This window comes from Fringilla coelebs (assembly GCF_963513975.1).
Source record: "Fringilla coelebs genome assembly, chromosome: 1".
In the NCBI taxonomy this organism is placed as follows: Eukaryota; Metazoa; Chordata; class Aves; order Passeriformes; family Fringillidae; genus Fringilla; species Fringilla coelebs.
Genome location: NC_140028.1, coordinates 91,015,431 through 91,042,359, shown reverse-complemented (window position 1 = coordinate 91,042,359; position 26,929 = coordinate 91,015,431). Strand labels below are relative to the sequence as shown.

Below are 26,929 nucleotides of genomic sequence, written 5' to 3'. Positions count from 1 at the left end.
CTGATGTTTCTACAGGAGTTTCCATTATTTCTGCACCAGTTATTTTGTCTGTTTACCTAATTCTGTATATAGTTTCTTCCATGGTTACAAATCTGAGTCTGTTTTTATCTCCTTAGTACATAGTATAGATCACTACCTGCTGGAAACCTAACTTGCCTGTCTAGGGGATCTTTCATATCACATACACCATTTATGAATTCCGTGTTTTTCGACAGGACCTATGTGCTAATTCTGAATATTTTAGAAATATCTAGGAATATTTTTAAAGATGTCTTGCGTTACTAGCTATGTAATTTTGTGCAGTAAAATGCATGCTCTATGTGCAGCATGCACTTATGCTTTCTTTACCACTTACCTACAGCTCAGAGCTGTAAAAATTATAATTAAGTGAAATTACATCAATTTTTTTCCTGATATAGTTTTTCATTGTCTCCTTTACAAAGAAACACCACAAACAACAGGCAGTAAGACAGCGTTAGCTTTCTATCAGCTTGCACAGCTAACTGGCAGCAACACAAAAATGTATGTCTGTCCACAGGAAAAACAGAAATACACTAGGTATAGTCTTTCATATATTTACAGTATCACTGATGCCATTGTCTATGTATTTCGTATCAAGATTTTAACAAAGCTACCTAACCTGCTAAACAAAAATACCGCCCCATTTAAGTTTTCCTTTCTAAGTAACACTATGATTCTGAGAGCACAAAAAAGTACTGACTCTTGGGTTTTGTTGACCTTAACAAAATTTGAAGAGCTTTTATTCTGATGCCAGACTATATTGCTTTTTTTTAAACCTCCACCACTAGATCAATGCCTGGTTTTGTGGCAGTTTTAATTTCCTAAGCACTCTGTAGGATGCTTGAAAAAAATCTTCAGGTCCAGAAATGCAGTACACAAAACATCCCAGCTGCAATGGGTAGAAAGAGACATCTACTGCACTTCATGTTTTCATACAACTTGTCTACTGGTAAGCAGGAAAATAAAAGGAATCTTCAGAAATTACATCAAGAAGACCATCACGCATCTCATAAACAAATGAAACAAAAATATCACTGCTCACAACACATCAGCACATTAAAATTATGAAGGTATCTAAATGAATAATAACTTTCAAAGCTTTTGCACTGATAGCTCCTCTCACGCATTTTTTCAGTAGCCCCAACACATCCAAGGTGAAGGCAAAGCACTGCTTTTAACACTTTCTGCCTCCTATCAGTCACAGAAGTAAATTACTCCAGAAAAAGTCCTATAGCCACCAATCTACAGAGACAGAAGAGAAAATTTAAGTGTACAGGGTACCTATACTACAGTAATAGAAAACAGTAAGAATTGCTTTAGGTTACTGGCTTTTTTGGACAGATCTATCTTTTTCCTTGAGTGTTTTGGTCAAGAATATAACAGTTCTTTATCCCTGCTCAACATATAATTCATATTTCCTTTCAACAAAAACATCCAATGCTCTTCCACTACTACTTAGGTAATTTCAGAAGCACTGAAAGTGCCAATATTACAAAAGAAGACACTGTGAGCACTTTCTTTTGAGAACTGATTTGTAAAACACTATTTCACAGTGCTAAGCACATTCCTACTTGCCATCTTCCCTTACTCTGCTCATTGAACCTCCCCATTTTCTCCCCTTTTATTGTATTCTTAGGGCTGAAGGATCCAGGAGGGAGAAAAGGCTGGAGATATTCAGAATGTTTGCCCTCTGGTTGTCAGGTAGAAATACTCTGATACTGTTCACTGCTTAGCCCAGTTAGCAACTCCAGGTGCCAGGCTGGTAACATAACCATGGAGTTGCCCTAACAGCCACCTTCATTAAATTACCCAGAAGAAAACATGGGCCACTTAAGAAGCCATTTACTCCCATATGCACTTAGGAAAAAGAAAAGCACAGACATATTATATTGTCACCTCTCCTTTTCAGAGTCCTTTGGGCTAACCTAGGAACTCTTCAACTTGCAGCACTTACATTATTTAAGAGCTGGAGTAAAGGTATTTCATTGTTATAACCTACTAACTGTGCTTCATAACTTCTGTAATTTCTTTGAGGTAATGATTTTCCATAACACCATGGCAAAGGAGGTAAGTGAGGAAAAACAGGGATAGCACAAGGAAAGCCTGAAAATATACTTCCGCAATAAAACTGAGAGATCAGAGAGGTTCGACCTCTACATTTCAGCTTATGAGAAAAAGAAGTTGGCCAAAGCAAAACAAACCAGCAGAAGGAGTTGATAGCCACTAAGCTATGATCATCTTAGAAGAAAAAAACAGCAAAACCAAACAACCCACTGCCACTAAGCACCAGAAAATACAAAATGTTTCTAAAAATACAAGGTCATAAAACACTGAACAAAAGCCAGGAAATTCAGAGTTGAGTATTAAATTACACATCCTTAAATCACTCGGTGCCTCCCAGAAACTGGCTCTATAGTCATCAAGCTCCTTTATTATCTTTGTACGGTGCATTAAACTTAGCATTTTTAACAGAGTATTTTGTGTGTGTGTAATATTAAAACCTCTCTATTAAAAAAAAAAAAAAGTCTCCCAGAGTACATTTAATCCTTTCATGGCAGCCAAATCCTGCCATGTGTTTGTGTTGCCATTTTCCTCCTCCGATTAAACAGTAACATGTTTATCGAAATTTCCCTTGAATTTCTCCACTGCTAACTCTGAGAAAGGCTAACTGCACGGTTGTTTTTTTCCCCTCCCACTACGTTCATTTGACTACAGAATGACAAAGGATCCAGTTCTTCACAGCCAACTCAGAAGTGGCTTTGAATCCACAACACTTCTACTTTAGGACTTTGGGCCTAGAACACCAGATGTGTCTGTGTTTTTTCAGGTCAGAGTGTAGGCTTATGTTTCCAGGTTTTATGACATTTCATAACAATCAACACAAGTTTTTCTTCTAATACCTCTGGCTGATGTTATTTTTTAATACAAAAGCATACTGGTTTTAACCTTTTATTTGAAAATCTGTAACTTTTAACTGTGAAACGTCTAGGAAGAAAGTTTCAGTCACCTTTATTAATGTAAGTCCTACTGTCGTTCCTTCCCTCAAATCACTCTGTGCAATAGTTAGGCAAGACTATTACCAGTGACTTTAAGTCATTTTTTTCACAGCTTAAAAATAAACCGTGTTTTTCTCAGTGCTTTCCCCTCCCGTCATTTCCGTGTTCAATAGCTTAACGCTTGCTGATCTTAACTCCATTTAACCCTTGCTCTTCTCGAGAGGGGAAAAAAAAAAAAGCAGCCACTTCTTTTTCTCGCTCATTACCATAAACAGGACACGTCATGCCGAGCGTCCTTTATTCTCCTGCCTCCGACCCAAACGTTCCGGCGATACCTGAATCCACGGAGGAAGTCTCGGAGTTTACATAATGCCCACTCCAGAAGCATAAGGAGGCGGGGGCGGCCCCTTGTGTCCCCCTCCTTTCCCCGCACGGCGACAGAAACGAGGAGGGGGAGGGGAAAGGAGAGAAAAATAAACCTGAAATAAGGGAAAACAAGCCCCTTATCTCCACGCTGCGGGGGGAAATTTAGGGGATCGGAAAACAGGGAAGAAGGAGGGAGAGGAGCGTGTGTTATTTCCTGTTATTGTTACTCCTGTGCCCACTGCCCGACAGAGGGGTCGGGCAGCCCCCGGCCCCGCGGGGGGGACCGGGGGTATCGCGGCGGCCCGGGCCGCCCCTCCTCACCTTTGTAGTGCACCCGCAGGTTGTTCTGCGAGAGGCCGATGTAACTGAATTTGTCCTTCGGGCTCCAGGAGCGGGGCAGCGGCGTCTCCTGCTCGTCCACGGCCGGGTAGAGCCTCTTCAGCCGCCGCTTCAGCTCCTTCTCCTGCTCGTTCAGGGCCGGGTCTCCGTGCGGGAAGGGCGCCGGGGCGCTGGTGCCGCTCCCCGCCGGCAGGCCCAGCGCGGCGCCGGCACCGCCGCCCCCCGCGGCCGCGGGCCCGCTGCTGCCGGCCGTGGCGGCGGCGGGTGGCGGCGGCGCCGCGGTGGCCGGAGGCGGCGGTGGCGGGTGGAGCAGGAGCGCGGCGGCCGGAGCGGGGCCGGGGCTTGCGGCCGCGGAGGGGATCCCCGGCGCCGGCGGGGGAACGGCGGCCGCCAAAGAAAGCTGTGGCGACGGCGGCTGTTGTTGCTGCTGCTGTTGCCCGGACATCCCGGCTCCGGCCTCCTCCTGCTCCTCCGCCGCCACCTCCCGCGGCGGTCGCGACTGTCACCGGACGGGCCCGGGGGCGGAGCGACGGGCAGGCCCGGGGCCGTGCGGAGCGCGGGTCACCCCCACAACCGGAGCGTCTCGGTAGAAGACGGGGGGCGGGGTGGGGGAGGGTTGGCGATGACGGCGGCCGGTGGAGGTGCCCGATGGGAGCGATGGGAGCGAGGGGCGTCGCGGGGCGCGGCGGGGCCGGGGGCGAGGCGGGCAGAGCGGCGGCGGCGGCGCCGGGCGGAAGCGGGAGGCGGGCGGGGAGCGGGCGCCGCGGCGGCGGGGCTGGTTCGGCCCCCGGCCCCTCCTCCGGTCGGGGGCGCGCCCGGCGCGCACACGCTCCGTCCGGCCCCCGGCGCGCCCCCGCCGCCGCGCGCCTCCGCGTCAGCTGAGCCCGCGGCCCCGCCCCGCCTCCTCCCCGCGCTCGCGGCGGGGCGGGGCCTCCGCCCCTCGGCGGGCGCGAGGCGCGGAGGGAGGCGAGCGGGGCGGGAGAGGCGTGGGGGGCATGAGGGGGATGAGGGCAGGAGAGTGGAACTGGCGGTACCGACAAGGGCCCCTGGGTCTGGTGCTGGAGCCATCCGTACGGTCCAGAGCTACTGTAGGGCTCTCTGGCGTGACCCAGACCTGTCGCTAGCTTTTCTCCAGGAGGAAGTCAGCTACCCCCGACGGCAGTGGGGAAAGGGACGCTCACCCTCAGTTGCTTACTGAAGGGTGTTGCTGCCGAGGGCCAGTCCCCTCGTCATGAAATTATCATGGATGCAGAATATGCCGCTGGAGATCTTTGTCCAAATGTGTCTTCAACTCTGCCAGGCTTGGTGCTGTGACCACTTCATGGGGAGCCTGTTCCAGTGCTCAACTACCCTCTGGGTGAAGAATGTTTTCCTGATCTCTACCCTAAACCTGCCCTGACACAGCCTCATGCTGTTTCCTCGAGTCCTGTCACTGACATTACAGTCATGAGACTGTAATGATAATTCTCTTCTCAGTGTTGACCTGGGCACATCAGACCTGTTGAAAAGTTTTCTGGTGTAACCCAGACCTGCTGAAAGGTTTTCTCTGGGACAAAGTCAAGCTGACCCTCAGAGGGGTAATGGGAAGACACATTAACCCTCAGTGCATTAATGACCAATTCAAAAGGATTGACTAACCGGAGTGAGTCCAATGGGGATTGTCCCTTCCTGATGAAATTAAACAGTCATAATGCTGCCCCTTTTCCTCCCGGTATGACCTGGGCTTGTAATAGTTGGCATGATCCACAAGAAGTGCTGGATCAAATGACAGTTCTTATAAAAGAACATAAGCTATGCGCATACACCCACATATATATGCACATACATATATATATATACACACATATGTCAAATCCAGCCTCTCAGGGTCATTTCACTCCAGTCCACTCCAAGTGATCTATTAACAAGAACCTCAGTTACCCTGCCTTCAGGTGCGGGTCATGACATTGAGTTGGGGAAGAAGGAGAAGGTGGCATGGCAGCAGGCTCTGCCACCATTGGGGATGTTTGGGGATGGCAGCCAGGGAAAATGGAGACAGGCTGGTGTGTGCCACCAGGGAGTCTGTGCCTCCTGACAGGCACGACGTGGGTCTGCTGCCCACACCTTGCATCCAGCACTACAGCTGATATGGGGAGATGCCACTGAGAGCATTTTCCAGAGGTGGGAAAGCTTGGCAATGCCTCAGCTCAGGAGGATGGGAGGAGCAGTGCCGCAGTGTTTCTGAGGGGATTTTGTTTGGGGCCTGTTTTCCTTTGGTGTGTGTGTTGCAGGGTGGTTTTGTTTGAGCTTAATGTTGTTGGTTATTCAATGGTTGCCCACACTAATATATTCACATGGCAGCAGTGAAAGAGAAATGGTTTACAGATTGGCAAGCTTGCCGCGGAAAACATTGGGAAAGGAAAGGAATGTCAAATCTAGAGCCTATGTCCAGTTCTGGGCTCCTCAGTACATGAAAAACAAGGAGCTTCTGGAGAGGGTTCAGCAGAGGCCACGAAGATGATGAGGGGTCTGGAGCATCTTTCTTATGAGGAGAAGCTGAGGGAGTTGGGCCCGTTTAGTCTGGAGAAAAGAAGACTGAGAGGGCATCTCGTTAATGCATATAAATATCTCAAAGGTGGGTGTCAAGAGCACGGTGCCAGACTCTTTTGAATGGTGCCCAGCAACAGGACGAGAAGCAGTGCCTATAAACTAAAACAGAAGTTTCACCTGAACATGAGGAAGAAGTTTACATTGAGAGTGGCAGAGCACTGAACTGACTGCCTGGGGAAGCTGTGGAGTCTCCCTCTCTGGAGGCATCCCAAACACACCTGGATGTGTTCCTGTGTCACCTGCTCTAGGTGACCCTGCCTTGGCTACAAAGTTGGACTGGATGATCTCTTCCAACCCTAACAATTTTGTGATTCTATGAACCTGAAATGTTGATCACTTCACAAACACTTTTCCAGCATATTGGAGTACGGGCACAGAAGCAGGAAACAGAGGAGGTTAATTATGCTTCATCCGTGTGAAATGGTGTGTGAGGTAATGGAGGTGTGACGCTCACAAAGGCTTGTATGGAGCTAAACATTTCTCACCTATAGTTACCAAAATATCCTGTCACATGCAACTGCTTGGTGATGTCTAATAGCATTTATGGCTGGACAAATTGCAGTTGTCTAAAAATACCCTATCAGGAGGAGCTGCAAACTGTACAAGAGTAGAAGTGCCTAGGCTGGATGTTGAAACACAAGCTGGACCATGCCTGAGGTCAATTACCCTGGTACTGCAGGCTATCTCCCACTATATATGTTTGCTTTCTAATATCTAGATGTTGTTGTAAACCGTGAAGCTTAATTGTTTACATTTTTATTAAAAATACAGTATTTGGCTAACTACAGGCATTGGGAGATACATTTGTAATGTTCTTAAGTGTAGATGTGTCTTAAGTCTTTTGAGATTGTCAATAAATTTTCTGCCCTATCTACTTCCTTAGTTGTGTCTCACTTCTAGCATTTGTGCCAAAATGCTTCATGTCACCCATTTGAGATTGCCACCATGAGGTTCCTGTTTCTTGAACAGTAAGACAGGAGAGCAGATGTTTCTGCACTTACTTCTTGACACTATTTGCTACTTTGCTACTCTGGTTGCTTTTATCACATCTTTTGCCATGTTCCAAGGATAAATAATCCAAGTGTAACAAAGCATTGTTTTTTATAGAAGTCTTTTCTCCAAACTATGCCCCTAGACAAATACATTCACATCACTTTTTCTGAGTGAGGATAGACTGCACACTATGCCAGAGGTTTTATAGAGAATTCTAATAATTGGTGTTAACCAGTATGTTACTTATTCCTCCTGTGTTCTGACTACAGCTTTGTGAGGATTAGAAATAGCAGATAGATATTTACATAAATGCCCAGTTTACTTTCCAGTTTAGTATAAATGAATGGGAACTTGTCAGATTTAGAAGCAGTACTTGGGTCCCTCCCTAATGTGCATTGATTTGCATTTTCAGTATTGAATTTAATTTACCATTACATGGTGCATTCTGTTTCGTTAGCACTTCCTCATCATCACAGTCCCCTCTTGTCTTGCTTAGCTGAAATAATTATGACAGCTGCAAATGTTGCCATCTCACAATACAGCCCTCTTTCTAGATCAGTGGTAAATACAGCAGCAATATGAGACTTGCTGCAGAGCCCCAAAGCTGGCTGGCGTTAACCTTCCGCCATCGCAGAAACTTGCAGTTCAATTCTGCTCTTTGTTTTCCATCTCCAGTTTTTGAACCATGATTGTACTTTTCTTTTTGCCCCAGTGATTACTTAGCTGCTTGAGTCCTCTCTGGCTTAGAGATTTAATCAAAGGCCTTTTGAAACACTGTAAAGCATTGACTAGTCCACCAAAATCTCTTGGGTTTTTTTGCGGTGGTTTCCTTTTTTTATGCTTTCAAAGAATTTCAGTAGATGGATCAGCTAGAGATTATTTAGCTTTGCAGAAAGCCATGCCCCCCTTTTGTTAGGCCTAATTTTGACATTTAAATGCAAACATTCTCTTCTGTATGCTTGGTTTTCATTTATGTTTACTTTAAGGGACCATTTCTATCAAGGAAAAAGCGATCCAAGCATTCCAGGCACTGAGGATATTTGTTTGGCCTCTCGTTGAGCCTATCAACAGGGAGTCAACGCGTGGAACATGTGTTTTAAAGTGAGCGCAGGTGATCACTACCTCAGTCCAGGAGCTGTATCCTCCAGGCAGATGTGCTACATGGGCATCAGATCTCTGTCAGTACACCCATCGCTCTCCTTGGGGAATCCAGAGCCAGAGGAGAGGGGAGAGAAACCCAGGCTGACACCCTTCAGGCAGCACCATTAAGAATAAAACTGTCCTAATGGCACAAACACATCTTCTTCTCACAACAGAACTTTGTGCACGGCCTCGATGCTGCAGAGGTTAATTTAGCTCCTGGCTCCTGTGTTGGCTGCTCTCTGTGTTTTCATTAAGAGTGAGTAAGTGGGCTAGGGCCATCTGTGCCAATGATGCCGATAGCATTCTGGCTGTCATCAAGAAACAGAGGCAGGATTCTCCTTGGGAGTCTATTTCTGTATGTGTCCTTTGTCCCCGCCGTAGGACCAAGCCTCCTAGTTGCACATGAATTTAGTGCTTGTGCTGCGGCTGCCAGCCTGACACATTTCCAGCCACTTCTCCGAAATTTAATATCGCCCATTTGTAGTGATGGTAACTGTTTGCTGTTCTTTGTTTAGTATTCCTCCCAGTTAAGCTTTTCCAGTGCGTAGTTTCTTTGTAACTGTTTTGGAATTAATTTTCCTGCTTCTAGAAGCTGCTTGGAAATCAGCAGTTTGTTATTTATTATTGTTCTTACTGAGCTGATTTACTGGCCCTAGCAAGAAAAGAAAACCACTAAGAAGTAGGCGATGCTATTTGAACAGTAGGAAGGATAGATCTCTTTAAACTACCTGAGCCCTTTTTAGCCTTTTTAGCCCTGCTGATTTAATTGCTTATGTATAGGATAGGCTTGAGGAACTGACGAATGGAAGACTTGTCAAAATGAGTCACATATGAGTTATAGGCCATCATCACCTATTAACTTTGTTAAATCAAATGGTAATCCATTTGCAATTTACAGTATTACTGTATTGCTGCTCACGGTGCTTCTGCTTTGATAAAGCTGAGGAATCTGCTAATAGAAATAATTTTGTTGTATGACTCAACTATGCCTGTGCTATCTCAGAGCAAAAGTGATTAGAAATCTCACTTGTTTGCCAATGCTTCAGCTGTGGTATTTATATATCTATACAATATATCGGGAGAGAGATAGATAGATAGATAGATAGATAGATAGATAGATAGATAGATAGATAGATAGATTTAGTTAGTTTTGGTACTTGAACATCAGCATGTATACACAGTGGGATCAGGCTTGTTCTTTTTATTCTGTTCTTACCTTTCTGGTCAGTACACAAGCATTACAATCTACAGGCACACTAAGTTTTATAAAATTATGATTCACTCTTTATACAAAATCTCACCAAGTTTAATCTCTGCAGTCCAATTTTTCTTTTATTATTTCTTTGCATTTTGTTAATGAGTTTAGAGAGTTTATTTGTAGCTAACTTTATGCTTCTAAATAACTATTCACATGTCTTTACCATATCCTCTTTCCACACCGAAGAACAATCATTCTGGATCATTTTCTGGTGCACAGACTTGTGGGTTTTTTACTTAATATTAAAAGTCATTTTAAAGAGAACTGAAAATCTGTTAACTGGAATAAAAAGAAGATTTCATAGTCTCCGCTCCCTGGGTTACTGTACAAGCATCGTATTCCAACTAAAATCTCAAAATGTGTGCAAAAATAAAATGCATTCCATGCTGAATAGAATGTTTTTTATTCACAACACAAATTTATGTGGGGGCAGGATAGAAAATATGATGAGACACATTGGCTTATTCCCTTTGTGAAAGCAGATATCAAACTACAGCACTAGTAGAGAAGTGATTATCAGCTAGAAGGACAAGATCCATTTCTGAGTCATCATGAATTTCTGCCGAGGGTGGAAGCAAGTTGGCATGATTTAAATGTTGAAATATAAGGAAAACTATTGAAGGGTGACTAAAAACAAAACGCACAGCGGCCAGATTTTCAATGGGAAAAGAGTTTGTTTGGCCAGATCAGCCAGGACTAAAAAATCCTGTTGTGGTGTGTAACCAAGGCTGAAGGACAGGAGATGAAATGAAAGAAGTGAAGAGCTCACCACACAGACTTCTTGGACTAATGGATGGAAACACTCTGCGCTCCCTTTTGTCTTACCCTGGCTGGGCACATCAGCAGCCTGACTCCTGCATGTGCCTGGAGCAATTCCAGCACCCTTTTAGCAAACGGGGCTGGGTGGGGGGGGGGGGGCAGATGGGTCACAAAACTGCCGAGTTTGGAAACTGCTCCGTGACCAGGCACCATAAGACGTTAAGGATGGAAATTTAAGAGTTACGTGCTTTTGGTAAACAGTTAAAAGTTCCCCTGGCAAACCAGGCAGTGTTTTGTTTCCAGCCTGTGCATTGGTAGGGTGCCCATTACCATAGATGAGCAAACTCAAAGACTGCAGGCTTTCAGAAACACATGGGATGTGTCAAGCTGACCCACTTCTTGAAAGCCAGGCCAGGCCTTTGTGAAATGTCCTGTACTTGTTAGATGTTAGGATGTCAAGAATGTTTAAGTCTCCACTGACGTGATAATTATTGTTATGGTGTTTATAGAGGTGGGAGGGCCCTAAGGGAAAGGCGGCCAAAAAGAAGAATCAGGAAGTGAGATGAATAAGGCTCCAGGAATTGCACACAGATAGAGTTTTGTCTTGCTTTTCTCTTTACCTCACTTGGCTCTTCAGTAAAAGAGATGCTTACATATGAGAAACTATTTTTTTCCTCTCTGCGTCTGTCACACATACAAATTTAAATGCTCCACATGTTAATTTAGTGCAAAAGTAGATTTTAAATGGACTTTAGTGATGTGAAATTGTCAGGTGAAAACACAGTGTTCTAATAATCTTCAGCTATTGTAGCTGCTCCCACTCCGACGAATCTGTAGTTTGTCTCTTTCACATCTGTTCCAGGGAAACAAGCACTGAATCCTGAATATCTGCTGAAATCTGAAATCCTGGATATCTGCTGTGCTTTTTAGACTGTAGCATTATACTGTACATGACCAATCACTATTTTATGATTTATGGAATATGTTAAGCATACAAGAAGCCTGTAGCATGTACAGACAGTTGCTTTCTTTTATTTCAGAAGTAAAAACCCCCATGTGTCTACAAAGCACATTGTCTGACAAAATGCAAAGTATTTTTCTGACTTTGTTCAGTCATAGTAACCTTGGAGAATACTTGCATGACAGAGCAATTAAAATATTTCAAACAAGGTCATGATTTTGCAGGTGATTGTTTTTAAGATTAGCTTGCCATTATGTATGCTGTCATGATTGCAGTGTCTATGCTCAGAAGCTTGGAGGAAGAGTAGCTTCCTGTTCCAGTACATATTATTATTATTATGATCAGCAATTATTGTTGTTTGCCAAGCCGGACCTATGCTAACCTCTGTCATCAACAATATTGTTTAATCAGCTTGAAAATTACTAAATCTTATCTACTTGACAGCTTCTTTTATCTTACCTTATGAACTTATCTGTGTGAGGATATTATAGAATATGATATAAAAAATCTTCAGTCTATAAAAACCACATTATCAACACTGATTTGTCACAGCTGCATGGCACTGCCTCCCTTTGAAGTGTCTCAATAATAATTCCTTTCTAGAAATCAAAAAGTTGAGAAAATCTGAGTGATGATCTGACCTCCTGTCCCCTCCATGGCTGGGCCTGCTATGCCATGAACATTCCTGGCAGGCGCTTGCTTAAACTCGTCATTAAACCTCCTGTGACTGAGACACTAACAGGTTTCTCTTGTGTTTTGACTAGCAGTAATGCTCGAGTGGTTTGAAAATACATATTTAATTTGGATAATCTGAAAATTAAATGGAATACAAGCACTTCTGTTGCTTTAAATTTTTTTTTCAACTGTTTTTTTTTTTGAAACATAGAGTTTAAATTTTGATCCAGATTTACATTGCCACAGTGAGTGTTCAAAACTCATGAGTCAGTGCCCACCCACAAATGAAGTTGGCTTAAAAGCCCATTTTCTTAAAAATAAGACATTTAGAGAAGATAGGTAGGTGGTTGGTTATTTGCCATCTGTTTTATAAGTTTTTAGGAGACTTTCTTTTCATATTTACAAGTTTTGTGGTACAGAAAATTAAAAACTTGCTTAAAAAATAGAAAAGGTAGGATTCTTACTGCAGTCTCTTGACTTTGACCCCAGAACAAAAAAGTGTTGAAGGATTTGCAATGAAATAATAAAAATCAGCAACCCTTAATTTGACCTGACAGTGTTCTCCTCAGTGCTACAGCTTTGTAGAGAAACAAACAGTAATCTGTATATATAGGTCCCCTCACATTTAATATATTTGGCATGTTTTGAGAAAGGCTGAGGAAAAATGTGGACTGCAAAACCTTTCCATCTCAAAAAGCTCTCCCTTGTATATTGCTTAGTGCAATTTTACTTTTCTGCTTCTTAAGGTAATTAATGCATAATAAGGCTTGCTAATAGGCAAATACTGTCTGTACTCCTGGGTCTTAATAAGTTAAGCCTCGTGGTAGAGAGGAATTTATTTTAAAACATAGAGTTTGCAGTAAAATAACAATACAGTGTTGTCATGGATTTGTCACATTTGGCTTCCTCTTGGCAATTAAAGGAACTTTTCAATAAACAAATGGTTTACTTAATTTTAATGGTCTGTTCTAGGATAAACTTGCTTGTTAGAGCCTCCTTATTTCTTCTAGTGAATATATTGTTCCCTTGTGTTAGAGAGTTCTTATTTCTTCTAGTGAATATGTTCCCTTGCTGATGTGCCAAGCAGCTTCGAGCAAACTCCGTGAATTCAAAGACCTTCTTTTGTGCAGCACCTTGCACTCAGCTGGTGGGCTTGGTGAGAGCAGCTCACCAGTTTCCTGGAGTGCCGTATTAAATTCATATGTCCTGTAGCATTCATCCCTGGCTCTGAACCCACCCTTCCAAAGGTGCAATCTCTAGGAGGCCCAGTGCTGTAGAGAAGGTCAGCCCCTCCAACACTAACCAATAGCAGGAAGCTGTATTGGAGAATCAGCTCATTAGTGAGAGCAAGGCAAATCCCATATGAAAATCATATCTGTGGGTTAGTTAGGTTTGATTTTTCTTGTTTGCAACAACCTTAGTGTCCACACTGGAATGAAGAGCCTGAAAACACGTTTTCACAAGTTGTTGCCGTACTGCAGAAAGGTACAAACTGGTGCATAAAGAGACGTATTTCAGTTTTTGATTGCCATAAGGTTTCTGAGCCACCCAGGCCTCTTAGCCAGTGAGTGACACACTGTGGGAGTGCACCAGGAACCACCAAGCACTACAGTTTCTCTCTGTGAAAGGCTTGCACCCGTCATGGATCAGCTGGTGGTGAAATTTACTGGGAAAAAAATGTAGTACTCCCAGTAAGAGTGCTCTGTGTCAGTACCAGAAGCATGAATCACTTCACTGACCAATACACTGAGCTTCTTACCTGACTTCTCACCCCAGCTGTGTCAGCATTTAATGGAGAAAGAAAGGTGCCCAGAAACATCCCTCCCATTCCAGCACATTTGACAAAAACATATGAACAATTTCCTGATTAATCAAGCATTCTGTGTTCTTAAAAAAGTTATATGTGATCATACAAATTAAGACTACCAGGATGCAAGTGCACTCAGAAAGAATTAAAGCTGCAAAGCTTCATCCAAATTATCATTCTTCTAATTATTATGGATGCTTGACTTTGAAACCTTTATAATGTCTTACAATATTTTTACAGGCATGAGATATTTATGTTAGACTCACTGTATGGTAAATTTTAATCTATGCCCTTTTAAATGTATAATTTGGAGGCAGAGGAGGAGGTTTTTGCTCTTAGTGATTTCTTGTAGTACATATTTGGCTTCTAGAGACAGGGTATTATTTAAACCATGCTTTTACTGTCCAAATCCTCTGCCTGCAGCATTAAACCCTTTATTTGATGCAATTCAGCACAAGGGTCTTTACCTGGCCCCTGTGGGTCCCTTAGGAGCCCTTTGGTGCCACCCAGCACCCTGATCACCACAAAGCCCAGCTGTGCCATAGCCCAGCCTGGCACACAGGTGGCCCTGGATGCAGAGTGACAGTGGGTATGGGCGAGCTTGCTGTCCCTCCACCCTGCTCGAGTTTTGTGTCTGAGCAAGGAGAACAGGAGGTAGCTCTGGCAAAAATGCTGAAGAGGTGGGGACAAAAGCTGCTGAAGATGCAATGCAGCTGAAGTGAGATGTGACTCAGTGGCATGTCATCCTTGGCTCATAGGAAGAGGTGAGACAAAAGCTTGGGCAAGAGGAAATACACTTGGAAAATTAAACACTTTATCAGAAAAATAGCATCTTATCTTTTCCTGATGTCCCAATTTTCTCTGCTCATCCAGGAATTTCTGTATGTATTATGAGACATTAATGCTGGCCCCGATTCTGGTGACTGTCCCTCATCAATAGAATAAGATTTGACCTTTTGCAGACTTGCTACTTCTTTGCAGCATTTTCTCTCTGCCCTCCAAACCTCAGTCTGTTTTCTCCATTGAACTTTCCTGCTATGTATTTTTAAGCTCTTTTTATGCAGAAGTAAAAGTTCCTTGTGGGCAGAGATGCTTATTTGTCTGTTATAATTTATCCACTGTATGGGAATCATGAAGTTATGTAAACCAGCAATACTATTAATAGCAGAAAAGGCAGCAACTTCTCTTTCAAACTTTTAATACAAGTTCTCTGTCAACTTAAATGGAAGCACAATCCATAAAGTGGCACAGTCTTGTGTACAGGAAAGTTGAATCACAGTGAAAAATGCAGGAAAAGGAAGTATTACAAACATGTCTACTCACAGAGAATATAAATGCAGCCACACAAATCGTTTAAATGTTCCTTGGTCAGGTGTGTGCTTACAGCTCGGTGTTGGCTCAGGAGGGATTCATGTGAACTGGAGAACAAACCCAGCAAACATTGTTGGAGCAACAGGGCAGAAAAAGTTTAGGGCAGCCCCCTGCTGTAACAAGAAACTGACTGCTCCTCGTTAATGAATCGCCAGTGACAACGGTGTGTGAAAGCAGCAGCGCAAAGTTGGCCAGCCAGAAGTGCCAAGTGATGGATATCTGAGCTTGTGCTCTCTGGCTCTGGAAACCGAGGGCTCTCTGCATTTGCGAAGAAATGAATGCTAATGATTACACATCCAACAACATCTTTAAAGGGGTGTCATGAAGATGGGCATCAATGCTACTTGAAAGATAGCTCTGCTTCCTTTTCATATGGATCCTAAAATCAGGGGAAGGTGGGAAGAAGAGTAAGGGCTTTGTACCACTAGAATTAGCCATGTATTTTATCAAAATCTTGTATCATTTCTGAGCCTGTATAAGAATGAACTTTAATTTTTAACTGAGAAGAAAGGACTGTGCAGGTCCAGTGCCTAGCATAGAACTTTAAATGCATGGTAAGAAGGAGCCAGTTGTCTACTACTGTATTGAAGTTAACTACATTGCTGAATTAACAAGGCCAGAACTGCTATTCTATTTATTTACTTATCATTAAATGATAGAACATTCTCTTCCACATCCTGAAGGTCATTACCACACTATATTTATTTTGGCTCCTTAGTGATGTCGAACATCCAGTACTGTGCCTTTTACAAACACGTACATGAAAGAAATTCACTAAATCATTCTCCTTCAGTGCTGCCAAGAACACAACAAAGTGTAACCAGGCTGCATATGGTTTGACTGTGGTAAAATGTCTGTGCGCTGCATACACTGCAGGTGTAGCTCTACTGGAAGAAATATCCCAAGTAGGTTTCAAGGGTTGGATAACATCCTTCTGGAGGTACTTGAGCGCCTGGTAGAAGAGATGTCCTCAGCTGACTCCAGTTTGGTTCCTCTCTCTCACATCCTGTGTCTTAGAGGAGAGTTACATTCATTGTTGTGGTGCACTATTCTCATCCACTAATATGTTTTCCTCCCACAATTATGAAGTAGTGAGGAGGACAATTTAACCAACAGTACTTTAGTTACAAAATCAACAGATGCATGACTTGACTTTGGCACTGCAAAATGATACACTTAAAATAAACATCAAAATAATACTGCAGAGTTTTGCCTTAGTTTACTAGGGCTCAGATGGTGGAAAAATCATTGACTCTAATACTGCAAAAATCCCTGACCATCAGCTCCAAAACAACAGTCCTAGTTCCTGATCATCCAGTTTCACTTGTATTAGGAGGATTTTGAACTCCGTTGGATTCTCATTGGTAAATCAATCTTCATATTGGTGCCTAGTGTATCAGGGATCAAAGCCAGGGCCCTGCCTCTGAGCAGGAATGGAGACCTTTGCTATGAAGGAGCATGCACTGAATTGTGCCATGTTTAAATGAGGAAATAAAGATGAGGTTACAAAGAAAAGGCAAGCCAGGGGTAATCTGACTAATATCCCTCTTTGGGGGAATTTTTTTGATACAGAGTTGAACTCCAAAAGTGAACTTAAGAGATAAGATATGCTTATTACTGTACAAGACAATTACAGGATCGTGACTGTCTATGTTATAAAAAACCTTTCCGGTAGCTGATGTCTGTAAGAAAATGTATTTAGTACTAATTTACTTTTTTTTTAAGAGAAGATTATACAAAAGAGTGAAAGAGGAATCATCTTTTAAAATTAACTGATGCCTCTCTAGCCAAATTACTTGGCTGTTGCACTTGAATCTCTTTAGAGACTCTTCAATCTGAGGACCTGAAAGTTACTGGAAGACAAGTTTAATCTCACTGTTGGTGACTTTCTTTTAAAGAGGCAGAGACACTTTCCTATTTTGACAGACCTTCTGTGTGGAGTTAAGTGAACTCTGAGGCTGGACAGAAAGTAAGTGTCACAGTGAGGCTTTTAAATTTAGGCAGCTCTTCCCTGCCATGTCCTGAGGCTTCTGCAATTCAAGCAGCATCCCTGCCCGGCTGGGCCAAGGGCATGCCTAGTTGCAGGTATGATAAATTTTGTGTTTGTTCCCACAGAGGCCACCTTAAGAAAAAAATTCAAAACAGTGAGCAAAGTCTGCATTGCTTGTACAGGTTCCAAATAGGTCACAAACATCTAATTTAAAAGCTTGTCTCTATTACTGTCGTGCTTTTTAAAACAGGCTGAGGAACAGAAACATTCAGCAATCATCTGTTTCTGCCAGTTCTGTTGTAGGTTTATAAGCACTTTGACAGGTGCTCTTTGCATTTTTATCTGCTAAAGATGAAACAAAGCAAAGGAAAATTCTGTATGTAAGTCTGCTACATCAGTGAAACCACTGCTGTAAACAGGGACTGTAAACTATACAGTACTTCATCTGTAGAACTCCATGTGATTTCAGAAAGGATTATTATCCTACACTTCCTGCTGGGAAAACAGTGGTGAAGAGGTGCAGAGACTTGGCCAGAACTCACCCAGCTGGACAATGTCAAAACTGTGAATAAATCCCAGGACTAATTCTTTATCCTAGAAGCTGCCTCAAAATAAATAATACAGAGAATTGTGCAATGAAGAGTGCTCTCAGGAACAATGGCAGAACACAACATGAAAATATATAACCAACTGAAATACTGTGAAGTGACTGGATTCAAGACAAGAAAATAACTACAGAAACATGTGTGAGATCAAGCATCATGTAGTAAAGGAACTTTGCTTTCACCAGGCAAAATTTTTGTTAGAAGATGCCATGTTTTCTAAATTATGTCTGTATTAATGTATTTTATTTTCTTTTTTTTTACATGATTAAGGGTAGCAAAAATGGCTACAGCCCTGGAAAGATAATTATCCACAGTTTCTCAAAGTAAAATAGATATACTTTTTGCAGACTCTGGATGTAACCGATATGTTTAACTCATGTGTACTATCTAGTGAGTTCTGAAGCTTGTTGCATGAAGTTTTTCCATGTTCTCGCTGATAGAGCATTCAGCTGGAAGTTATCCACCACAGCAAGAATTATGGCATAGAGCCCTCTTGATCTATAGGCGCCTTGGGGCATCTGCAAGACAGCTGACATCCCGAGGCCCTTGTACTGGGAATTACTGTGTACACATGCACTTCAGCTCTTTGCTCTGCCCAGGCTGTGTGGATGACCACATAGTCCCAGGACTAATGTTTGAAAGGTTTCCCACAAGCTTATTTTGCAGCTCTGGTATTTTGAGAACTCTCAACTTCATTCATCTCTTCAGAAAATTAGTGGAAGCAGTCAGTCCTGGAGAAGTTACCTTCTTCAGCCCTTGGCAGTAGAAGGAATGCATGGGTGGAGCTAAAGTAATTAACATCTGCTTTAATTTGTCTCTCATGTCTTTAATTTTTTCCTTGTATTTATTATCATTCTTTTCCATAAGATTATCTTACAAACCTCTCTGAGTTTAGGCTACTGCACAGAACTGCAAATCACAGTCTCCAATATTCATCCTGTTTCTTCTGTTTTTCTTTCAAACAGCCCTCAAGACTTTCTACGTGTCTCTTTCAGGCCACTCATACTTTCAAAATAACCTCATCGTGTGACTGAAATCCCTCAATATGGAATATGTTGCTTAGCTACTGCCAAGCTGAAGGTCAGGTTTAAAAACTACTTTGCCCTGGGTTGCAGCTGCCTACCTTTTGGGTTCTGGGTGAACAAATCATTACAGTTTAATAACACCTGGCCAGCCCATTGCCAGAAGCACTTGGAAACCCAGACCAGCAGGAGGTTGTACGCCAAGAGCAGAGTCTCAAAAAGCAGAGTTTGCATCACACACACACACACACACACACACACACACACACAGAGCTGTGAAGGTCTGAAGAGTGAACTGGCTGGGATGGATTCATCAAATCGTTGCATGTGTTGTCCCAGGGCATGGGACCAGCTCCCTCACTGACCCTTCCCCACAGCAGCATCCTCATGAAGCATCCCAGGGCTCCATTCCTGACCCTGTGCTGCAGGAGGGAGACCAGCCCCTCTCATGGGGCCTGAGGGGTTACTTGTGTGAGAGAGGCTTGGTTGCTGCCCACATCATCTGCCACAGAGGTGGCAGACCTCTCCCTTGCAGGACTGCCAGGGATCCTGCTCCAGCCACACATTCCTTGGGACAGCAGGTGAATTATGGATAGGTCAGCCAGAATTTTTCCACGTGCTTCTGCTGCCGCACAGCACTGATCGCCAGCTGAACTGTGGTTTCCAACCACTATCTGGTCCTCATGCTTCTAACACTAAAAAAAAAAAGAAGTCTCTGCTTCCTGACAGAGTGCTCTGTGGCAGGGCACTGGGAATCTCAATGCTTGTTCAATGCCAGGCCTCTGCATCCCTACCATTTTTCTGAATAGCCTAGCATGTGTGGAAAACATTTGGTCCTTTCTGCATGCTTTGCTCCTCTGTCCCTCCCACCAACTAAGTGTATGGACATGGTCAATCAGAAGAGACAGCAACAATGCTGAAACTGATTTGAATTTCAACCAGGACATGATAACAGCTAGAGCTATGTACAGAGAGCTGACAGCAGGCACCCAAGGACCTGCTGAGTGCCCATATAAACTAAAAGTTGTTTTTATTTGAAATTTTCATTTCAGTCCATACCTAGATTCAGATTAGTTGTTGATTAGCAAATGCTGATTTCTTCTGCTCTTCTTTGAGTGCATGATCATGTAAAAGAAAGAGTCCACTTCTGGAAATATTTTCTATCAGACAAAGCATGAAATCCTTCTTCGTTTGATGAGTCCTCTTAGAAAGACTGTAACTTCTGTAAATGCCTACAGCACAAAAGCAGCACTGATGTCAAACTATACAGCATGGGAGACTAAGCATTAATTGAAGTCTTATTATAAATTTCTGCTATCTGTATTCAGGTTGAATCTAGAGTCCTCAATCAAGACAGTTTTCAGCTGTGCTAAACACTACATCCATAGAAATGACAATTTGCATTTTAAGCACTTAGCATCTAAATAGACAACATGAAATAAACTGGTGTGAAGTCAAAGAAATGAAGGACGCCCACCAGCTCTTCACCTGGACACAGTCAGTAGGCTACCTGCTGCATTCAAAAAGCCTGAACTATATGTTTATCTTTTGACAGCCTGAAAATTCATTTATTTTAGTGGGAAAGAAACACAGTAGAATTTTCCTCCAAATACATGAATGACCAGCACTGAGGAGGAATTTGAGGATGAATACCTTCCTGATTTACAGGCTAATGTGGCAGAGATGGCACAGGAAGGAATAGAAGACAATCATGCTTTTGGAAAAGCCATAAGCAGTGTCTTCTGGAACTGCCCAGAGCAGCAAAAGAGCCCTTGATTTGCACAACCTCCCTCAGGAGCTTTTCAAGTGCAGATGTCCCAGGCAGCACTTTCAAGTTCTGTGGAGGGAAGTTTCATTTGGCCCTATTTACACAGCATATCCTCTCAATTATTCGTGCACACATTTCCTGACACCTTTATCATCATAATTAAAAGAGCTTCTGGGGTTTTTAAGTCATGATACTATCCAAGGACAATACTGTGATGAAGTTAATTGATCTTCACCCCTGAACTACTGTACCTACTTTATTTCTAGCTTTTACCTGCCATGGAATGTGGCTGTGCTTTTTGTCTGTAGATGATGACAGAGCTCCTTGCAGTTGAGAACCCGCACAACCTGCTGTTCATCACCAGGTTTCCTCTTAGTCTCCTTTTCAATAAAATAAAAAGACTGATTGTGAGTCTTTTGCCATAAATCAGCTTTGCTTAGATATCATGTAACTCTTATTACTCCTTTGTGAAGCCTAAATTGTCAACATAATTTTTCTCAAGTGTGGGCACCAGAACAAGACACACCATTCCCTTACTGTTACTGTAATATCACCTCTCTCCTCCTACGGAAGGTATTCTACATCCAGGGATCACATCAGTTCCCTTAGTCACTGCATTGTTCTGACAGCTCCTGTGCTGAGGCTTGCCCACGTGATGAGGTTTGTTGCTAATTCTTGGAATCCTGTGATTCATTCAAAGCTGTCTGAGCTACTGCAAGCAAGAGAGTAGAAGTCACTCTAAGTCACCTAGCACCTGCTGAGGTGGCTGCAGGCAGCGAGGTGTGCAGCAGTGCCTCTGCAAACCACTATTGAAACATTCCTGTCGTCCTAGGGAAAAAGCCCCACACGTTTAGTCATGTAAAATCAGTCAGTGGGCAAATTTGTGTGTTGGTCTGAAATACATCCCCTTTGCCATGCTGCCAAGGCCCCATAGCCCAAGGTTTCCTGTGAGACACAGCGATGGCATAACTTCCTTGGAGAGGAGGAGGCTCTTTTCTGTAGACAAATGAGTATCTCTCCATGTAAATAAACAGGGTTAAAAGGTGTTAATTAGAGAATAGTTGTCTACCTTACTTTCCAAATGAACATACAGTGCTACGTCTAGAAGCCTGTGTGACGACATAAGTTTTCTGTATGCACATTTATTTATCCAGAAGATTTCGTTTGGCTATTTAAAGTTTAGACAAAAACAAATCAAAGGATTACAAAAGTTGTGTGTTGTATTGTACAGGTATTATAGCATTATGATGTAAGGCAACACGACAGAACACCTTTAGTTTCACAAATGTGATTTTAATTACCATAACTGAAGACAGAATTCTCATTTCACAAATATTCTTTCAGGTTTTCTATCTTAGATCTATGTTGGATCCAAGTAAAATTATTATGTTCATAGATGAGACATTGCAAGAGACCTGAGTGTGCAATACTTTTAACTTTTTTTGTCTGAGATTACAGATCCAAGACCTACAAAATTAAAAACTAACAGTTAAAAGACAGTAAGTTGTCTGTTTAGCCCTGGATACACAATGATGAAATGTGGGTTTAGCTCTGTGCCAACAGATAAAGCATGAAGAAAAAGAAAAAAGGAAGACACCTAGAAAAAAATATATCAGTGTAGGCTCACTGCAAGCCAGAGTAGGGAGTGACAAAAATTTTCTAATAAAAATTTGTTCAAAGGGTTAAAACACCTGATTTTTTTTTTTACCCCAATTAATCAGAATACAACACATGGTGTATTTTACATATTTTAATTTTTATAATAGTGCTGGAAACTGAAACATATGGCCAGTCCAATATAAAATAGACATAAATTCATCTCAGTTCAGTATCACCTTATCCCTGTTCTGGTACCAGAGCCAATATAATTAGGAACAAATTAACACATCCTCTGGGTCAATGCATAGATTCTTCAACATGTCTGTTGGTGACAATCTGAGGATTGTGCCCGTGTATAAATTCTTGTATTCTGATTCAAGTTAAGAAATTGATGAGTTACTGAATGTACTGGTGGATGTGGAACTAAGCTGTCAGATCCATGTCCCACACCTTCCAGAGACGAGAATACAGAGATTTAGTGAAAGTCAAATGATCCCATTCAAAACAGGACCATCTCTGGAAAGTCAGATGGCTGGAGGATTAACCAGTTTTGCCTAGTTTATCTGATATCCAGGAGAGAGGCATGGAAGAATTTTCTTGGGTGCAGAGCATGAAACAGCATTAAGCATGGATTCTTCAGTGCTGTGGGATATGGTGTGTGGTACAGCCAAGCCTCTCTGACACCACACAGGGCAGTCCTGCCTCCCGCAGGTTGTGCTAACGTGATCCTGCGGTGAGATGGTTCCTCTAGCCAATCCAGCAAAAATACTGCTCACCCTCTGTGTCACAGTTAGTTTTCTGCTGGGTTACATCCCTTGAAATCCTTGCTGTGAGACTGGATGAGCTCCAGTGCCACAGGAAGGGAAGCTGCTGGGCTACACGGCTGGGGAGGAGGTGGAGTGGGATCTCCCCTTTTGGCAGCAAGTAATTATTAAAATTATTAAAGGTGAGACGAGCTGTCTAATCCCACTGTGGGCCTGACAGGCTGGGGGTGCTCTCGCAGGCACAGAAAACTTGAGCAGAACAGAACAGACGAGCCTCCTTTGCTAGCACGTTGGTTTAGCTGTGAGATCCAACTCAAACTAAAGAGTAAGTTTCCTGTGATTTGGAGGAGAGCAGAAGGCACCCAAGTCTCTGATCACAGCCCTAAGAAAGCTCAGAAGCTTCAAGCAAGGAAAACCACATTGCTACTGATCATTTTGCACATGTCTGTATATTCCTTGAGCTGCCTCAGTAAGGCATGTTCAGTGCTAGCACCCCTCAAACACGTGTGTCCAGTGGCTTCCACAACCATGAAGAGATGCTCAGTAACTCATGCTACTTTGTAGGAAGGGAGGGACAGGAACCTGTGCTTGAGATAATGGGATGTGTGGGGTAGAGGGAAGAGCAGTTATATTTTGGGAAATGATAGGATCCAAGCTGTAAAAGGTTTTCCTTTCTGTAGAGGACTAACAGAGAGTTTCTGTGCCAGAAACCAAGGACAGAGGCAGCTGAATGAAAACAGAGGGAGAACGTGTAGACCCAATACAGCAGGTACCATCTAGGAGCAGAATTATGTGACAGCCATGGGGCCCAGCTGAACCTCTTTTTCCACAAAAGATTTCCTTGGTAGAATATCAGGAGCCTTTTTTGTGTAGCCTACATCTGTATTTCCTGAGTGAAATGAAATATGACACACCCCCCAATGCCCCCTCCACCAACAGTGCCTCATTTACATTAGGGGGAAAAATGATTTGCAGTCACTACTTTTTTGCAACATATTTTTTTGGTTACAGAATCTTTTATCAGTATTCTAGATTTTTTTCTGCTAAGCTAGTCCACATAAATAAAGTTAAATGCAAATGGTGTGCTCATCTCTGCTGACCCCAAATTTGAAAACTGGTTTTTCTTTTCCTGCTTCTCATCTTTGACAAAAGAGAGACAGGGATAACATCAGAAATCAGCAGGTACAGCTGCTGGTCTTCCAAGTGACCTGAATCCCTCTTGTCATTACATAGACTTTCAGTACAGTGGGTATTGGAAAATGATGATGCTGTAGGAAATGGTAGATGATGGATGCCAGGCTAATTTGGTAGTTCCATATTTCTCAACCAAATTCTTTCCATCCATTCCCTTAACTATCTCTCCTTATGGTCAATTATTCCTTTCTGTCTTGCTGGTTTGTCTGAAACCAGCCTTGATGCTAAAGGATCCATGTGCATCCATCAAATTTCAGATAGAGGAAGGAAAAAAATCTCTGAAAACATCTTTCCTACCTGTGCTTCCAAGCTTTCTCCTGTAAGTTCTCTTCACAGTGCAAGACTACCAATTCCTGAAGATACCAATACTCACACCACCTCTCTTTCACATGCTCATAACACTTCTCTGTCTTGTTCCCTCTGTCCTTCAGAGCCTTCACTAACTTTCCTGCAGTGTGCACACTTATTCTCAATAATCACAACATCCCCTCATTTCTTTGGCTAAGATCTCACCAAGACTAAAACCACAATTCACACACAGAGAGTACTTCCAAGCTTCTTCTCTACTTTGTCTTGCATTCTGACATTCTACTGTCTTCTCTCATCACACTACTGAAATCACTCTTGTGACTTCTGCCTCCTTAAACGATGTTGGTTTTTTTCTATCTTCACCAATCCCGGTCTCTTTCTTTTTCCCCTCAACACTTGCTCTCCTTGGCTTCCAGAACTCCATCTTTGCTTCTCCCTTTTGACAGCTGAGGCTTCCTTTTCAATTCCCATTTGCCATGGAAATCTCAGCAGGCTTTCTTTTCTGGGGTATCAGTACCCAGTCACATTGGCATCAGTGCATTTATCTTGGTCTCTCCATCCATCCAGTCCTACATTTTAGCTGTTGTGTCTTCTTGGAGAAGTGTCTTTGCCCATTCAACTTTCATAATGCTCCTGCTGAACTTCCAAGGAGCCCCCTGAGGTGCTAATCCAATTCCTCAAGTCTCTTCATAAGCATTGTTCTTCATTTTGTCCTACCCTGTTGCTTGAACTAATCAAAGTCAGTCTTACCTCAGGGCAGATGGATCATGCCCAGGCTTTGCAAGCTTTTCTCTCAAAATCACAGCATTCTTGCATGTTCCCTGCCTTTTCTTCCCCACTCTGTCCATATGGGAGACATCCTTAATAGCCCCTTCATCCCTATCACAAGCAAAAGTTGGTATACTTATCCTTGCCCATTTTCTCAATTGTTTAAGTCTCTTCCCTGACTCTTCTCTTTTACCATCACTCAGCTTTTAATTTTCTTCCTCCTTCACAGTCACACCCACTTCTAACCACTTTTAATTCTTATCATGCCATGTCTGTCTTTTTCTGCTTTATCTGTGATATAAACACTAATCCTTGAAAAATCTGTTGCCACTCCTTTTTAAATGCTTATTTTCATTCCACCTGAATAGCTATAATACAAATATAAAACTTGGGCAATCTCTCTTCCCTTTCCACCCTGTCTCTTTCTGGTAAACCTGAAGAAATTAGTTAGGAAACTGGATTTTTTTTTTTTTTAGCAGTCTAAAAGAAAAACAAAAGCCCAATATTGATTAAAGAACAATTTGATAAAACTGATATAAATGGTTTTAGTGTTTGTTGATTTTTTACTTCCACCCACTGAGGGATTACAATGTACCGTGAACAAATAAATGTAAATTGATAAAAGTCAAGCAATCACAAATGTATGAAAAAATCTATTAACTGCCTGGAGTGCACTGACATAAACATTAAAATATTTTAAAGGATGACATGGGGGATAGAAATTGTGGTTTCACTGCACTGAGAAAGGAAGAAAATAAATAAAATGAACTTACAAGGCCAACAACTTTTTTGTCCAGTCCAGCAATTCCACAGTCTGTTTGAATTTCTGCCTAATGCTTTCTAATTTAGAGCTTCATCCTCTGCACAGTGCTTAATTCTCTTAATGTCCACAGACTCATGGAATGGTTTTGGGTTGGAAGGGAAATAAACAAAGTAATTTTGCAGTCTGGGAGCCCCAGATCCTGATACTCTGTAGATGCAGCTCTGCCACCACTACAATAGGCCATAAGCATGCTTATATTTTGGGGGTATAATCAGTCCCGTAGAAACTCTACTGACAGTTTTGCCTAATACCAAAAAGCAGTGAGTAAGGCTAAACAGAAGTTTGGATACACTTGAAGATGAATTCTCTCTTCTTCCCATTTTTAAATCCCCATCAGCCGTGAGTTCTGAGCGAACAAGCGGGCTGTGCAGTGTATCCATGCAGAGCACATCTGTGACCGAGTGTGGCCGTGGGCGCTGCACTTTGTGCTGCTGGAGCACAGAGTCTGAATGATGGCAGCGTGCAGATAACCAAGGGTAGGGGAGCAGTGGAGGAGGCTGGAGTTACAGAAACAGAATTATGCAGTTACTTTAGTCATGCATGGAGCTGGGTCATGGAATGGTTTGGATTGAAGAAACCTTAAATATTGAGTTCCAACCACTCTCCATGGGCAGGGACACCTTCTGCTAGACCAAGATTTTCATCTTTTCAGGCTTCCTGGCATTTTTTCCTTACTTCTCTTTCTTGGACCTCCTTCTTTTTTGAGATGGATCACTCCTGAGGTTGGAGGAGGTGATCCTTGAATATTAACCAGCTTTCTTGGGCCCCTCTTCTCTCCAGAGCTTTATCTGGAGATCTGCTGGTGATAC

General features: G+C 42.7%; 1 protein-coding gene across 3 annotated transcripts in view; it reads right to left on the bottom strand.

The window, feature by feature from the left end:
* The window catches only part of RANBP9 (RAN binding protein 9), a 38,799-nt gene extending 34,306 nt beyond the window's left edge, over positions 1-4,493 (bottom strand). For 2 of the 3 annotated variants that reach the window (XM_084218036.1, XM_084218037.1), the window contains exon 1: positions 3,705-4,493. In XM_084218036.1, the coding sequence (XP_084074162.1) occupies positions 3,705-4,167 (463 nt within the window). In that variant the 5' untranslated portion in view covers positions 4,168-4,493. The remainder of the gene's footprint in view (positions 1-3,704) is intronic. The other variant, XM_084218035.1, reaches the window with a different exon arrangement.
* Positions 4,494-26,929: the final 22,436 nt, after the last annotated feature.